The sequence below is a fragment of the Salvia hispanica genome, chromosome 6 (genome assembly GCF_029641045.1).
Source record: "Salvia hispanica isolate PSC_SH4W2 chromosome 6, Shi_PSC_v1, whole genome shotgun sequence".
Classification (NCBI taxonomy): Eukaryota; Viridiplantae; Streptophyta; class Magnoliopsida; order Lamiales; family Lamiaceae; genus Salvia; species Salvia hispanica.
In genome coordinates this window covers 13646302-13663452 of record NC_142697.1, presented here as the reverse complement: position 1 = coordinate 13663452, position 17151 = coordinate 13646302, and the positions used below count along the sequence as shown (strand labels likewise).

The 17151-nt window shown below is 37.5% G+C and overlaps 1 protein-coding gene across 3 annotated transcripts; it reads left to right on the top strand.

Annotated features, from left to right (window-relative positions):
- Positions 1-6936: 6936 nt before the first annotated feature.
- LOC125207514 (long chain acyl-CoA synthetase 6, peroxisomal-like) lies at positions 6937-17095 on the top strand. 3 transcript variants are annotated; one of them, XM_048106889.2, is made up of 23 exons: positions 6938-7229; positions 8413-8473; positions 8785-8862; positions 9027-9098; positions 9205-9286; positions 9601-9706; positions 9793-9869; positions 10198-10242; positions 10346-10432; positions 11379-11468; positions 11574-11653; positions 11730-11823; positions 12413-12501; positions 12605-12693; positions 12848-12977; positions 13067-13185; positions 13402-13525; positions 13606-13692; positions 13800-13903; positions 13976-14061; positions 16086-16172; positions 16281-16367; positions 16714-17095. In XM_048106889.2, exons 1-23 carry the CDS (start codon positions 7115-7117, stop codon positions 16816-16818), a joined length of 2094 nt encoding a protein of 697 aa, XP_047962846.1. In that variant the 5' UTR covers positions 6938-7114; the 3' UTR covers positions 16819-17095. The 3 variants fall into 3 exon arrangements, 2 of the variants coding, with proteins under 2 accessions (XP_047962846.1, XP_047962847.1); XR_007173990.2 differs by lacking the exons at positions 16281-16367; positions 16714-17095 and adding an exon at positions 14810-14906 and having other exon boundaries at positions 6937-7229; XM_048106890.2 differs by lacking the exon at positions 6938-7229 and having other exon boundaries at positions 8407-8495.
- Positions 17096-17151: the final 56 nt, after the last annotated feature.

Genomic DNA, 17151 nt, shown 5'->3' with positions numbered 1-17151 from the left:
ATCAACCTAATTGCGTGCGCTAAACATGTTTGCGAAGTATAGTTCACAGTCAGCTGAACACTTGTTCCATGAACTAATTTTCAAAGATCATCTACTATATAAACTTACCTAATTCGTTGTCAAATTTTAATCTGAACAATTCAAATTCAACAAACACAACAATTGATTAGTCTATCCAAGTTTATGTTAAAGAGACGACAAACAAGGATTTAACATCGATAGCGATAGATGCCTCTAAAGTGATAGATTCCAACATTGATCACATCAACGATTTCAAAACATGGATTCAATGGTGTAGAAAACATTCAAACAAGCCTAAATTACATCTTGTAGCAACATTGAGAGTTTATCCTAAATAAACACATGGTAAAAATCACAATGAAAACCATAGGAAGCATGCTCTCGTTGAGTGGACTAGAGATTTGGAGTTGATTCGTCGGAATGTTGGCCGAAATTTCTTCCTTTTCTTCTTCATCCTCTCTTTCCCTATTTTTCCTCTCCTTTCCGTGCATGAGAATCTCGAGAATAAATCTTCAAAAACTGCCCCAACTCCTATTTGAAAACTGATTCTTGGTAGTTAATCGGGCGAAACAATGCCTAAAATCGCCCGACCAGGCTATTTGCTTCTAGAACTTTCATGTTTTGCGGGATAGCGCCCGACCAGGCAGGAGGATGATCAAAATAGCCCGATCGGGTGAAATGCTTCTGTATCTCCAATGCCTTGCGGGATTGCACTCGATCGGGTGCTCGGTTGCAACACCCGACTAGGCGTTTTGCCTGTACTATAGCAGACACCTCCTAACATGTTTCCGGCCTATTTTAACACTCCGTTCCACTTCCTACAGCAAAAAATACACTTTTGCGAGTATCAAACCATTTTAAAACAAGTAAAGCTATGGAAATAAAGATGAAAATTTGACTTACATCATTCATAAATTACTCTGTTAATTTTATAAGTCTAATTGGACATGGGTCTCTTTGTACTTGCATTTATCAAAGAATCATTAGTTAGACCCATCAACTTAGTGTCACATGATATAGATGAACTATTGATTTTTTTTCCCCCTTTTATGCATAACAGCATCTCCAATAGCGGCTAGCCCACCGGCTAGCCGATTTGCGGTGCTAGCCAGTCGGCTAGCCGAACTGCTGCGACCGGCGAGCGCCGAATCGGCTAGGCATTAGGCGAGCGCACGCCGATTTGAAGGCGCTGGCCGATGCGCTCGCCGCCATTGCAGGCTGGCGATCGGCCAGCGCAATTTTATTTTTTTTTTAATTATTATTATTATTGTTTTTTTTTTTGAAACACTATATATTCGCGATTTTCACGTCATTTTCATTTGCACCACTTGTTTTAACGAGTTTTCTCTCTATCTAAATTTCTGTACAAGAGCAACATCGAGAGATGGACAACAACAACCAGTTTACTCCGGCGACGAGCGGGTCTTAGACTCTCCCACGGTACTCATGGGGTCTGGATGGGGGTAGATGGGCGGGCAGTACAACATGTACCCTTGGCAACAGTTGATGGGATTGATGGCGGGCAAGCAGGTGATGCCGGGCGGGGGGCAGGCCAGTGGCGGACAGACAATGCCGGGGTGGGGAGGTACGCCGCAGATGATGCCGCAGATAATACAACAGATGATGGGGATGATGCCGGTATGGCAGGGGGGTGCAGCCCGGGATGCAGGGGTTGCCGGGGGGGGGGGGACACGGTCTATCGTCTCACTCTTGACTTTTTGACGGCTTCGTCTCACACATCGACCCCGGTGGAGACGCAGTTCATTGGGGATGACCGTTTCTCATTACAGGAGTTGGGGATCGATGTCGAGGAGGCGGACACTCCCGTTCCAACGGGGGGAGCAGAGCGGGGTCGGGTCGCTCCGAAAAAGAAGAAGAAGAACAAGGGGAAGAGCGAGTCGTCGCAGCCGGCTGTTGACCACACCACCGCAAGGAGGAAGTGGACGGACAATGAGAACGTCGCCCTGTCCAAGGCGTGGGTGTTGGTTTGCGACGATCCCCTGGTTGCGAACAACTAGAGGATCGTCAACATGTGGACTAAGATTAGAGCAACCTACAAGAGGAATTGCCCGCATGGAAAGGACTACACCGGGGAGGAGTGCCGGAAGGCGTGGGAACGCATCAGGGCCGCGGTTGGCCGATTTTCGGGCTTGTAAGCCAACGCCCTCCGCATGCAGACTAGTGGGCAGACTGAGGAGGACTGCCGGAGGATAGCGGAGAGTCTGTTCTCCGTGCCGGGGACTTATAAGGAATTCACCTACTGGAACTACTATCTGGTGCTGAAGGACTCCGAGAAGTTTCGGGGGGGGGGGGGGGGGGGGTTCGAAGCTGGGTGGCCGAAGAAGCAGAAGCTGAACTATTCCGGCGATTACAGCGGCAGCAGCGGCGGTTCCCACGACCTCCCCCCCGGATGCTGAGGAGTTTCCGTCCCCTCCATCGTTTGCTCGCCGCACTCGCCCGGTTGGCCAAAAGCGGGCGCAACAGGCAGCGAGGGGATCCTCCCCCCTATCGCCCCAGGAGGTCCAGTCGGCAAGCCCCCCACCGCGCACCTTCTTCTCGCGTCAAAAAACGTGGGAGCAGATGTACAAGGTCTTCCAAGATAGGAAGGCCGCAACTGACCCCATGGAGAAGAGGTTTCTTCACTCGATGCTCGAGGGCATGCAGGTCGATTTGGATGCCGCGAGGGCACAGTTGGGGGGCTCAGACATGGGCTCAGATGCCACAGATGTGGAGGTCCCGGGTGGCGGCGGCGACGGCGACGGCGACGAGGAGTAGAGAGAGGCGGGGCTCGTGTGTGGAAGCCCGATTTTTTTTATTTTGTAATTTTTTTTAATTAATGTAATTTTTGTTAATCAATGTACCTTTTTTTATTTAAATGAAATTAATGAATTTTCCCGTATATGTCTCGTAAATTTATTTCCGTAATTTGTCATAAATTTAATTTCGTAAATTGAATTAGTTTTATTGAAGCTAGCCTGTGGCTAGCCTTAGGCTACCCTAGTTGCTTAAAATGATGATGTAACAGGTTGAATTTTAGTCTTGATGATGTGGCAGGGAGAGAGAGTGGCTAGCCTGTGGCTAGCTTATCTCCATTGGAGATGCTCTAAGAGGATGAGTAAGAGCCGCGTGCCCATATTCAAGTAAGATGAAAGGAACAATAACATATTGGAATGTCAATCATTTTCTCTTTGCATGAAGGATCACACTGGTCGTATCATGTTATGGTGTATAGAAGTCTCATCTCTACGATGAAGGATCACATCAGTATTCCCTCTGTCTATGAATAGAAGTCGCATTTTTTTGGCACAGATTTTAAGAAATGTTTCAAGAAAATGGGGTGAAAGAAAGTTAGTGTATTATGAGTTAGCAACTTAAAAATTTAGCAATATAACACCTCTGGGTGGGAATGTGATCAAATGCAAACTCTAAATATTGTACAAACTCCAAACAATGATCTAGACCGTTAAAAAATGTCAACATATGACAAAATACCAGCAGCAGAAAATATTAATTCAGTGTCAACGGTTGAAACCGTGTTGATATTGTGTTGACATTGTATTGACATTGTGTTGACATCAAAATCTTGAAATTTTACGCTGTGTTGACATTGTGTTGATGCTGCGTCGACACTATGTTGAAAAGTTTGGAGTTTGTACTATATATGAGTTTGCATTTTATCACTACCCTCTCTTACCTTTTCCCTTTCCTTCTCTTGTTTTATGTAATTTTTTTCTCATCTCTTTTACTTAACCAATTTTTTATTAACGTGCAATTCAAAAATGAGATTATTTTTTGCGGACGAATGGAGTATTATATATAGGCAAATCTCAAATTGTTGGGAGTTCCAGTGAAATCCACTCCCATGCCTCCACGTGTGTCCGCCATCCGTTGCTCGCTCAAAAATCACTTTCTATTTTTAATAACTAATGACATTGGAATAGTATAATTAGAATGACTGATGACATTGGAATTGGAGTGTAATATAATATTGAATGGATCACAATAATTTAGTGATATAAGTAGTATCTTATTGTTAACTAAACTAAATACGAGGTCTCAAATATTGTGATCAAGTCACATTCCAAAGTAAGTTAGCTTGAAAGAAAAAAGAAAAAAAGAAAGTTGTCAACATGCTCTTGGAGTTTTCCCCCATGTCAGTGTTTCGCTTATGATTTTGGTTGCCAAAATAGAACTGCAAGAAATAATAGTAAAAAAAGTTTCTTATAGTTAATTTTTACTCCTATTCCTATATATAGATCCGCAAGACATTAATTGCTACTTCATGTCTTCATCTATTCCATTAAAACATGTAATAATTGAAAAATTATTTATACTTAAAGCGAATAAAAGATTTCATTTTAGCACAGTTTACTTTGTGTGTAGATAGATAGAAAGTGCATGAGCGAAATCAGCAATGGTCTAGTAGGGGCTTAATTTATTTCCTTTTTTAATTTAAAACATTATGTAAATCATCAAAAAAATATTATCATCCCTTATCAAGTCAGAAAATTATACTCTTCCGTCCAAAAAAAATAGGATACATTGTGAATGACACATGTTTTAATGTTTAATTTATAAAGAGAGAAAGAAAAAAAGTAAGAGATAAGTAGTGTTAATAGAATGTGGGGTTCATATTATTAATAAGAAAAAAGAGAAAAACGTAAGAGAGAAATAGTGTTAGTGGAATGTGAGGTCTATATTATTAGTAAGAGCATCTCCAAGGGGAGAGGTAAATGGAGATATAAAGACATATACCTACCATATTTACCTTTTTCCAACAAAAATCATTCTTCAATGGGAGAGGTATTTAAGAAGGTATTATACATTTTCTTATTTTTGAAGAGGTATCTTTACCTCTCCATCAATGGAGAGGTCCATCAATGGAGAGGTAAAATCTTATAACCACCATATTTGCCTCTTTTCATGAAAAATCATTCTTTAAGGGGAGAGATATTTAAGAAGGTATTATACCATTTCCCATTTTTGAAGAGCTATCTTCACCTCTCCATTAATGGAGAGGTAAAATCTTATAACCAACATATTTGCCTTCTTTTCATGAAAAATATACTCAAATGAGGAAGGTTTTAGAGAAGGTAATCACTTTATGTTTTTTAATGCATTTTGTACTAGTATTATTTTATTTTAAAATAATATATCTTTCTATATACTTTTTTTCGTTTGGAATATATTACTTTTTGGAATGATATTTCACATTTTGAGAAGGTAAATAGATGATATACCTCTTTTATTTATCTTTCTTTATTGAAAATGCTCTAAGAGAGAAGTTGTTGAAAATTTTCCTTTTTTAAATATGTTCTATTTTTTGTGGATAATAAAAAATGACAAATGTACTAATATATTTTTCGTGAACCGAGGGAATAAAAATAATTGACTCTTACTAGTAATTTTTTCTGTTCGCCGGTATTTTGAAGGTATTAAATGAATACTAGTAGTAGATTTCTATTAATGTCGATGGAATTGAAAAGCATCCACAATTTTATGTGATTTGACTTCTTAGGATATGCTTAATGGGAGTCCTCCTCGTAGCCCGCCCTATATAATAGTCATTCACATTTATTATATAGTTCTACGAGTAAAAATTTTCTAATCTAGACATACCAAATGACAAAATAAATTGTTATGTTGAACAAATAATTATTTGATAAATAGAATTCTAAAAAATTACTCCCTCCATTTTGGATAATTTGACTCACTTTGATCGGATATGAGTTTTAAGAAATGTAATGAAAAATGAGTTGAAAAAGTTAGTGGGATGTGGGTCCTACTTTTATATATTAGTTTTATACTAAAATATAAGTAGAAATGAGTTAGTAGAATATGAGGTCTACTGCCAAAAATGATAAAAGTGAAATGAGTCAAATTATCTGGGACGGATGAAGTATATTCCAACTATACATTACTATAAAACTTATTTGTTGGATATATCAACTCATTATGCCATTTGGTATGTCTAGACTAGAGAATTTTTTCCTTATTGTCCTACCCATTCACGTGCAATGGGCTGGACTATCTTTTTCTTTAACAACTACTCCATCAATCCCTTATAATTTGTCACCATTTGACCGGGCACGGATAAGACAGAAGAGTTGGTCTAGTCCATTCTCAACTAGCGCTTGAGCCGATCGAATGGTCAGAAATCATCTGGGTCATGACCCAGCCATCGAACACTACTGTCGTCGAACATCGTTATTCTGTGGGGCTACTTGGTTTGGGAAACCTCTATGATTCATCTTCGAATTACTAGTGAGACATAAATGAGATGAGAGAAGAGATTGGAGTGAAAGTTGTGCGAATTAAGGTAAAAATGAGGATATACATAGAGTAAAGAGATTAAGCAGAAAGCATGTTGGCAGCGACGAACAAAACCCACTTGCAATTCTCAGATAAAGCAATAAGTAATACTCTCTTCGTTTTTGAAAATTTGTCATTTATTTCCATTTTTGTTTATCCCTAAAAATTTGTCACCTTTCATTTTTAGTAAATCCCACGTTCCACTAACTCATTCTTACTTACATTTTATTATAAAACTAATAAAATATATAAAAATAGAAATTACATTCCACTGCCTTTTTGAACTACTTTCTGTTACATTTCTTAATATTAGTAATGCCTTTTTGAACCTACTTTCTATTACATTTCTTAATGCCTTTTTGAACCTACTTTCTATTACATTTCTTAATATCAGTAATGAGTCAAATGATCATGAACTATTTCTTAATATCAGTAATGAGTCAAATGATCATGAACTATTAGGGACGGAGGGAGCAGCAGAACAAATTGTACGAAAGAGCAACGGATCTGTCAATTATGGAATTAAAAATTGGAAGTTACGACATAACGACCCTAATCCAACAGCTATTTAATATCTTCACCTCCTTTGAATAGCGTGCCCACGTTAATATTTTATTCTCTCCGTATACAAGAGTACATCACTATTGATTTAGCTCTACCGCTGCTTTCTTTTGCATTATTGCACAACTTTCCTCAAATACGTGCTATACTTCACAAGAAGTGGTATCAAATATTTAAACTATTACTCTATAATTTGGATTACTGACTGATCTAAATTCTAATGGAGTCGAGCGCTGAACGCCGCCTGAGATTGATTCAGACCCATCTCATTCCCGACCTCGATGAATCTTCGTTTCCGATCTCTGCCAATCCCACCGCCGGTGAATTCTTTATCGGTACTTCTTTTTTCTCTCTTTTTTTTAATGTTAATTTCAGAGTATCATTTGGAATTCAATAGAGTACTTCATATTTTAGGCTTTTCTTTGGAGTAGTGCTTTTCCCTTTCTTGCTCTCCTTTTTCCTGTAGCAAAAGTTTCCTTTTTATGGAAAGTTATTGGTCTGATTCTGGGATTTAGCTTTATGCACTTCAGAATTCGGAATCAATTTATGCTTATTTTTATACTAGTATATATTTTTGATTTCAGCATCTTTATGGGTTCCTCTACTTTGTCGAAGACGACTCCCTTGAAATACCTCCTCTTTGTTACTAAAATAACTTATCTTTCTCCCATTTGTGTGTGCGCGCCGAGGAAGGAAAGATCGGATTGGTGGTTGTAATTGGACGGACAAAGAAAGCTCTCCCAGAATATTGTTTACAAGCGATTCGGTTCATTGATTGCATGGTTGATTGCACAAAGTTTGAAAATTAAAATATCCTAATACTTTAGTACTCCCTCCGTCCCGCGGCGTCTCAAGTGAGATGCTCATTTTGGGCATGAGATTTTAGAAAGTTTTGTTTAGTGGTTAAAAAAAGTCATCATAAAATAGGACAAAAGTAAGAGACTAAGTAGGAGAGAGAATAAAGTAAGAGAGATAAAAAGATGTTGGTTTTACCCAAAAAAATGAAAAGCGTCACTTGAATTGGGGCGATCCAAAAAGGAATACGAATCACTTGAGGTGGGACGGAGGGAGTACTAAAAAACTGGTTGGACGGGCTTATGCCCCCCTAATCCCTTTCTACGAAAATAAGCGGATGTGCTAAAGTTACTTTTATTTAGATGTTAGAGAAGGATTAATGAGATTAATTGAGAACAAATGACGTTTCTAGATTTGCTACATTATTGGATTCTTCTAAGCTTCTCTTCTTTGAGGATATTTTATATACGTTCATCTGCACATTGGTTAGGAAATCCTGAATCAGAATGCCTCAACTTGCAAAGGCAGGCTTCCATCTTGCTTTTTCTGGCATTAGTAAAATAGTTTTACCTGATGATAGAGCTTCCTCTTGGAGTTTGAAAATTATGGGGTTTTTTGCTTGAAAGTTCATATATTGTATTACTAGCTACCTTTTACAATCTAAGGAGTTTACTCTTCTAGTGTCCATTTAGTTCAAAACTGACAGATTTTAATGTTATACAGACCAGAAGTACAGTGTAGTTCTTCCAGAGAGATTGCAAATGGGGAAGTGGAATGTGTACAGGTGGAAGGTTTACTCTTTCCTTGTGCGTATTTCATACTCCCTCTGTCCCGCTACTAGTGATTGATTTCTTTTGGGCACGAAATTTAAGAAAATATATTTATTGAGTTAAGTGGAGAGAGAATAATGTAAGAGAGAGTAAATGTGTTGTTTTATGCTAAAAATGGAAATCAATCGTTGTAGGGGACAATCAAAAAAGGGAAGTCAATCCTTGTAGTGGGATGGAAGGAGTACATGTTATTTTTCAGTACACTTATTTGTTCCTCTCCCAGCTACTCAGTACCTGACACATCATGCTTGTTTCTTTCATACAGATCTGCCCGTTCTCCATTGAAGCTTGTTGATAGATTCCCTGATCATCCAGAGATTGGCTCGTTGCATGATATTTTTGTGTGAGAATGTTTGCCCTTCTCCCCTGCACTACATTGCTAGAGATGTCTATATTCATTTTCGTTTTTGATGAATAATACATATGTGCTCAGTTTCATGTCTCCAGCTTATCCAATTTCTAATGCTCATCCTCTTGCCTTTTCATTTAATTTGTTGGTAATCTCAGACACTCAGTTGAAAGTTTCCAAGACTACAAATATTTGGGTACACGCATACGGATAGATGGGACTGTTGGAGAGTAAGTTTATTGGAAACCTTTGCTTTCTCAGGTCATAAGGAAATAAAAGGCTATTGACTTTATTTTAGCAAAATAATTATGTGCATATCCTTTTTTTGTTATGCAGTTACAAATGGATGACATATGGAGAGGCAGGTACTGCTCGATCAGCAATAGGTTCAGGACTTCGGCATCATGGATTACAATCAGTAAGCAAACTTTGTCACTTTCATTTCCCGTTCCATCATATCTCTTGCAAGGTACTTGTTTGAATCTGTGTTCATTATTATCCACTCGGGCAATCTGAATATCAAAATACTTCAAAGTAGGTGAAACGGAGATCTTTAGTGATTTTTTGAGTGGTAACAACAAAATCCTAAGGACCCTTCTTTTTATGTGTTTAAATATTGTAGCTTCCACCTAGCTTTTTCTTTTGTGAAAAAAGTTAACCTGGATATAAAAATTCTTTTAAACCTGAATTTTGATCACTTTAAGACGCTGACGTATATTTTTTCCTGAGCAGGGAGCCTGTGTTGGACTTTATTTTATCAATAGGCCAGAATGGATGGTTGTGGATCACGCCTGCTCAGCATTTTCGTACATATCAGTTCCTTTATATGACACCCTTGGTGTGTAGCCGTGTAGGTGCAAGTCATGAAGTTTTCTCTAGTATAGTCAAGTCCATTGATTTTGTAGTCTTCCGATGCATCTGCAGGTCCTGATGCTGTTAAGTATATTGTGAATCATGCTGAGATACAGGCCATTTTCTGTGTGCCAAGTACCTTAAACACTGTGAGTCTTTTAACAATTAACATCTCCTGAGTTCTAGAACTTTTGGGTTGATTAGTTACATGAGTTCTACGACAAACTGCTATAAACTGAACACTTGTTTCCAGTTTTATCTTCTGCTTGGCTTTTGTGAATGAAATAATATGTCAAGAAGGCCCCCTAGATCTAACCAAACATGTTACATATTGAATCATCCATATCATCTTATGTAGCATGTAAGTTTACATTTTTTTATTCTACTGTAAGAGAACAAATAGTATGCAATGTGTAATCTTGATGTAGTTATTTATATGAGTCTCCTCATTTAAGTGTCTGTGTCTAAAAATTGCAGCTACTAAGGTTCCTGTCAGAGATTCCTTCTGTACGTGTAATAGTGGTATGCACATATACATACTTTTAATTACTTATATTCTTGTACTACATTATTCCTCTTTTTCATTATCTTTTAACATCTAGTAATTGATTTGTGAATGGCATAGGTAGTTGGAGGGGTAGATGAACATCTACCATCTCTACCATCTGCTACAGGAGTCAAGCTTGTTTCATACACAATGCTACTTAGTCAGGTATTTATAGTTCCTTTATGATTTTCTTTTTTCTGATGCTATATGTTAGTGTGTTACCACTTATATTGTAATTTGATGCAAATTTTTGGAGCATTCACCCCTCTAGTGATCTCATTTTTAATGCATTAAGTTTATAACATATTATATGTGTGCTCATTTCACATTTTTGGTGGGATAAACAATCAGATTTTCTATTTATTGAGTAAAAGCTGTCTTCGGTTACAAAAGCATCCCAGACAATTGTTTCCTTGTCGAAATTCCTATATACCATTTGCAGCACAGTGCTTCAGTTCACAGTATTCTGAGAAGAACCACAATAATCACATGTATAGAGTTGGGTATAATAAAATATAGTACAGAAAATGTGGGTAGATGAATTGCTTTAATGATAGGTGGGCCTGTGGAGTTGGTTCTTGGGGGTCCTCAGGGAGCTGGAATCAAAGGGTGTTGGGGGTCCCAATCATGGTGGTTCAGTCTACGTCTAGAATGACGGTGCTGGAAGTGTTGCGATGGAAATTATTTATATATAGGTAGAGGTGAGATTCAAACATGATGTCTTATTTATCTAGGCTTGTATAGCATGTTGAATGAAAATGATCATGAAAGAGGAGTACTATTTTAAATGAAACAGTTATAATTGCTTGAAATAGGATTGCGAAAGATTTCTCATTGGGTAGCTACTTCTTTATGCTCACTTCATTTTTTGAATGACAAATTCTGTTAATAAGACCTGGTAGCTATCACACATTATTTTAATCCATGAATAGGAATTACTTTTAATCTTAGGCTCTACTATCTTGTGAATGGCTTCTTTACCTCCACCTAAGTGGTGCTATTACAGACTTGCCCACCATCATTGCAGTTTATACCTAATGAATTTTTCTATTTTCTGACAAAGTCAGTGGGTAAAAGGTCTATTATTAAAAGCTAAAATTGTTGAATTTAGGGTAGCAGTAACATGCATCCATTTTGCCCTCCCAGACCTGAAGATGTAGCCACTATATGCTATACGAGTGGTACCACTGGCACACCAAAGGTAGCTCTCTCAGTTTTCTTCTTTGTATAGTATTATAGTTTGAGACACACTTAAACATTTGATTAAAATAATAAGCTCTTCATTTTACTTCTTTTCTTCCAATAGGGAGTTGTTCTATCGCATGGAAACTTGATATCAAGTGCTGCTGGCATGACCCTTTCAATCAAATTTTATTCCTCCGATATGTGAGTTCTCTCTTGGAATATGAACAGTTATTTTCACTCGCATCCCATGTTATGTCTGACATCACATTTTAATCAGTTACATATCTTATCTTCCCTTGGCACACATCTATGAACGAGCTAATCAAATCATGTCAGCATATTATGGAGTTGCTGTTGGCTTCTACCAGGGGGTATGTGATTCCTAGCTGTAGTAAATTGTTTCACTCCTGTTCTTATAAAATATGGTGAACTAAGGACTAAAAGAATCATATTAAATCGATAAAACTCCTCACTTGAACTCCAAGAAACTCTATCCCATTCGAACTGCAAAGTTGGATATTCCTGGTACACCTGAAGGGGTTTGATTTATCTGAAAGGGATGTTCTTGCATTGCTGTCTATCTGACATGAAACTAAAAAAGTTTGTCTGCATTTTGGGTGTTTCTGAAGGCAAAGTATTCTTCTACTTTTATTTGCAACCTCTGGATCTTCTGTTTGAGTGAACTGGTTAAAAACAATTTATATGTTACTACTCCGTATTATTTTTGCAATTTTCCAATTAGTGGATCATGTATGCATCAATTTGCAATGCTTCTTACTATGCAGGAGTAAAGCAGGGATCTAAAAACAGGACCAGGATATGATATCTAAAGATCTTAAAGCGCGAGATTTTAAAAATTGTTCCTCTACTTAAGTAATCTTTTGTATGGTGAAATGAGCTTGTTGCACTGGTATAGTTGCTTTTATCATTCAGGAGCCTTATGTGTTTCCTAATTTACAGGATAACTTGAAATTGATGGATGACTTAGCTGCTCTAAGGCCCACTATATTTTCCAGTGTTCCTCGTCTATACAACAGAATATATGCTGGGTACATCTCTTCAGTATTAAGAAATGATTTTTTTGAACTCTTGTGGTCAAGTGTCAAGGTGTTCTTGTTTTCTATTTTATTCTTATTTTTTTGTTTCTTGCAGAATAACTAATGCTGTTAAGTCTTCTGGTGTGCTGAGAGAGAGGTTATTTAATGCAGCCTACAATTCCAAGAGACAAGCTGTAATGAATGGTATGCTTTACCCGAGACTCTATATCTTGCTTCTCAAGTTGCTTAATTACTTTCTATTGTGCAGAGTATGTCATTTGATTCCTTCTTTCTTGTTTATGGACTGTGTTTAAATGGTTATTTATTTATACTTGGTTGCCATTTTTCCATTTGTGAGGTCGAAAGCCATCACCTATGTGGGATAGTCTGGTGTTCAATAAGATAAAGGATAAACTTGGTGGCCGTGTTCGTTACTTGACGTCAGGTGCTTCCCCGCTGTCTCCTGATGTGATGGAGTTCTTGAGGGTGTAAGTTCTATTTTGTAGATATTCCAGTAGTCGGTATGGCTCAAGATAACTTTCAGTATTCACACTTAAAACATGGTACATATATATAGGTGCTTTGGCTGCCCAGTGATTGAAGGATATGGCATGACAGAAACTTCATGTGTCATCAGCACTATGGATGAGGATGACAACCTAACTGGTCACGTTGGGTCTCCCAACCCTGCATGTGGTAAGTCATTAAAAGAGATTTTCATGTATATGATATATCCCATTATAATGCATATACATCTTAAATATAATGCCAAGGATTTTGTTCATCCTTGGTAGGAAATATTTTGGAAAGGGGGATTAAGAAAGAGTATGCTAGCACTTACTTAGGTGTTATGATTTTGAGCTTGTTCTAGAATTGACACTTATGCATTTAACTGGTTTTCCATGCCTCCAGAAATAAAGCTAGTTGATGTTCCCGAAATGAGTTATACCTCAGAGGATCAACCTCATCCTCGTGGGGAGATCTGTGTCAGAGGACATATCATTTTCCAAGGCTACTATAAAGATGAAGTTCAGACGTATTTATCTAACACTTGGAATTTGTAGTTTCTGGATCATGTTTAGATGTTATAAATGTTAATCTTGATTGAACATACAGGAGAGAAGTGGTTGATGATGAAGGTTGGCTGCATACAGGAGATATTGGACTATGGCTACCAGGTGGGCGCCTCAAGATTATTGATAGGTAAGTTATCATCTGTAACCCCTCCAAAAAGAAAGGGGAAGGGATACGTTCTTGAGATCTTGTTCAACACCGCATGGGGTCAAATAGTTCTTGTTCACTGTTGACAGGAAAAAGAATATTTTCAAGCTGGCGCAGGGCGAATACATAGCACCTGAGAAAATTGAGAATGTGTATGCAAAATGTAAATTTGTTGCACAATGCTTTGTGTACGGTAAGAATAATATTTTTATATTAACGGAAGCTCGTACTTAATTCTTTCATCTGAGGACCCTCATATTTCTAGGTGATAGCTTGAACTCCTATTTAGTTGCTGTGATCTGTGTGGATCCTGATGTGTTAAAGGAGTGGGCGGCATCAGAAAATATCAAGGTACTTCCACTTGTAACTATCAGTAAAATTCAGTGTTTTAAAAACCGGACCGGACCGGCCGGTTGGACCGGTTCGGCCGCTAAATGGTGACGTCTCCGGTCCGGTTTGGCATCTAAAACCGTTGGACAGTTGGGCCGTTTTGAACCGGCACAACCGGACGGTTCGGCCGGAAACCGGTTCGACCAGTTCCAGATGCAAAAACATTAAGAAAATAAAAAAAACTCATAGCCTCCACGACCCCAGCCCCTCCTACTCCGGCACTTCCATGGCGCCGCCCCCTCCTACTCCAGCGCTGGCGGAATCGCTACTGGAAGTAGCTCTAAGGAGACGTTGGCCTAAGAAATGAGGTAGAAGAGATTGTGATAGTGAGACAAGAAAGAGAAAGTGATAAAATGTGACTTGTGAGGTCTTCGAAATTGTGAAGCAAAGGGGAGAAATGATGTGATGTCAAAATTAATTTTAAAAAAATGACCTATTACCTTCCCCATACATGAGTCAGAGAGTCACGTGACTCTTCCTCTCACTTAACAATAATGCCTAACCTATATTAATACAGATACTATTAATTAGTAATGTTTAATTTGGGGTCAGTCCATAATTAGCTGTTTTCATGATGGGGAATTAGTTGATAAGTTTATAAGTAATGTGTTAAATACGATAATTTATTGTGTATATGCATGTTTTTTTCATGTTGAAGTGATGACAATCATATAAATATAAAATAAATATTTATGTATGTTTTGTACAGTGTTCCGGTTCGACCGATGGTTGGACCGGTTGGACCAGTTGAACCGCGAACTGATAACTTTACCGGTTCGCTTACCGGTCCGATTTTTAAAACATTGGTAAAATTTTATTATTCTGAAAGTAAAAGCTTATATTTGATCAACTTTCTTCTGTGGGTTCAGCTAGATGTCGGGCTACAAATTCTTTTACTTTCCTCTCTTATTTTATGTTTCTTAATCAATCTGCTGAAGATTACATGTTATTTACATCAGTTCTTGGAGTTATGAATTTACTGCACTTTCTTGTTTTGCTGTTGAACCTACATCTAGGGAGTAGTTATTATGCCTGAATAAGAATCCAACTCATTCTCGATTTCTTTGGTTTTTTGGGGGCCAAGCTGAAAATTACGTCAATTGGTCATAGAAGAATCTCTTACATATATTCTGCCAAAAAAACTCATCACTCATGATTCTGTGTAAAAATTAATACTTTTATTCAAGTCCCTCGAAATTCCAGAAAGCTTTTACTGACCTTCAGTTTTAACATTGGCTATTCAACTTTCAAGGTTGCTTATTTAGTTTGCATTTCATAACTAAGCTCTCTTCCTACCAAAATACTAGTACTAAGATTACAAGTTTTGCAGTCCTCTAATAAATCATTTTTGGTATTTTGGAGTTGTGCTTTTGTTGAGGGTGTATTTGTCCAAATAATAGGAGAGAGAATTAATAAAGTAGGGGAGAAAGAAAAAACAAGTGGGGCCACAATGGTATATGGTGTAAATAATGAATTATATCGGTGTGTGTTATGAATTGAATATCCATTTTAGATAGTGGTCTACTGAAACGAGTCATCCAAATAAGACAAGATGACCTATTGAAATCGGACAAATAGAGTAGAAGTACTATTTATTGTCAATTTTATACTATAAAATAAAATTCGCTTTCAGAAAATATAAGTACTTAAATATTGTTTACTAACTTCGTTGCCATGAGATTCACGGGAGCTAAACTAGTAACATGTAAGGAAGTAGCTTCGGAATTACAACAATGATGAACTTGCTGACTCGCATGTCCCGGAGCAAGATAGCCTTTTGGAATTATTGCTTCTCTATTGTTTTTCATCCATAAATCCTTTATGCACTGGTGCGGTATTACACAAACTTCGTCATTTCATAAGAGAACAAGTAATAACTAAAAAAATTCTGAATACAGTTATTTATATTTGGAAGTACTTTAGTATGTAGTGTTGCCATTCTCCCTTGGGAACTTTGTGTCAATCACTTCGCTGTTTCTGTGCAGTATGAAGATCTAGGGCAACTTTGTGCTGATCCAAGAGCAAAGGCTGCTGTACTTGCTGACATGGATGCTGTCGGAAGAGAAGCTCAGGTATCATTGTCCTTACAGAGCTATAAGTGATATTCCATCAAGGATCAACGTTTCTATAAATTTAGACTTCACTTTTTGTTTATTAATTGATGCTCTTGTTGGACGCAGTTAAGGGGTTTTGAATTTGTGAAAGCCATAACCTTAGTGCCCGAGCCGTTCACTTTGGAGAATGGCTTGTTGACTCCAACATTTAAGGTAAATATGCTCTCCAGTTTTATGCATAATAACAAGTATGGTAGTAGTAGTAGTAGTAGTAATTTTTAGTTAAAAATTATATATTGACAAAAAAACAATCAAAAATATAATCATGACTCATGACCGAGTTTGTCATCAAAATCTTCTTGCATGTTAATATACGAAACTCTCTCTCACAACACATTTATGTTCAAATTGTGAAATCTTATTGTTTAGAAAATTTCTATATCTGCATCGACAAAAATGTTTACTTGTAGTTTATGATACTTTAATTTGTTTTTAAATGTCCTGAACCCTGCGATTTTTTTGCATTTTATCCATTTATTTGTTGATTGTGGAATGTCAGGTAAAACGCCCTCAAGCAAAAGAATATTTTGCGCAAGCAATAGCTCGCATGTACGCGGAGCTTTTGACATCTGATCCAACCGGTGCTCCACAAAAAATGTTCTGACAGTCTCAGTTTCACACTACCCTTGGGTTACAATACTCTATACATCTTAATGCAAAAACTATACTAATATCCAATAATTCGAAACTCATCATCCAATCTTTCAGTCTCTAAAATCTCAATTATGTGTGTTTCTTTTGTTCAGTCTCTTGATTGTGGAGGGCTTTCATCTTAGAATAAGTTGGATTTGGTCTGTTGATATTGCTCTTCTTGTGTGAATGTATTATTAAACTGCAAATTCATATTTAATTAAAACACGAATGATAGAATTTACGGATTATCAGAAGTAGGACATATAGTCTTGGTATGAGCTTTCATAATCTAAGCTCAAAATAT

Bases quoted from the DNA above. Each gene is read 5' to 3' on its own strand.
- LOC125207514 (XM_048106889.2), top strand. From the start codon at position 7,115: ATGGAGTCGAGCGCTGAACGCCGCCTGAGATTGATTCAGACCCATCTC. The intron at 11,824-12,412 runs GTATGTGATTCC...CCTAATTTACAG, and splicing joins CTGTTGGCTTCTACCAGGGG to GATAACTTGAAATTGATGGA. The intron at 12,694-12,847 runs GTATGCTTTACC...TCCATTTGTGAG, and splicing joins GAGACAAGCTGTAATGAATG to GTCGAAAGCCATCACCTATG.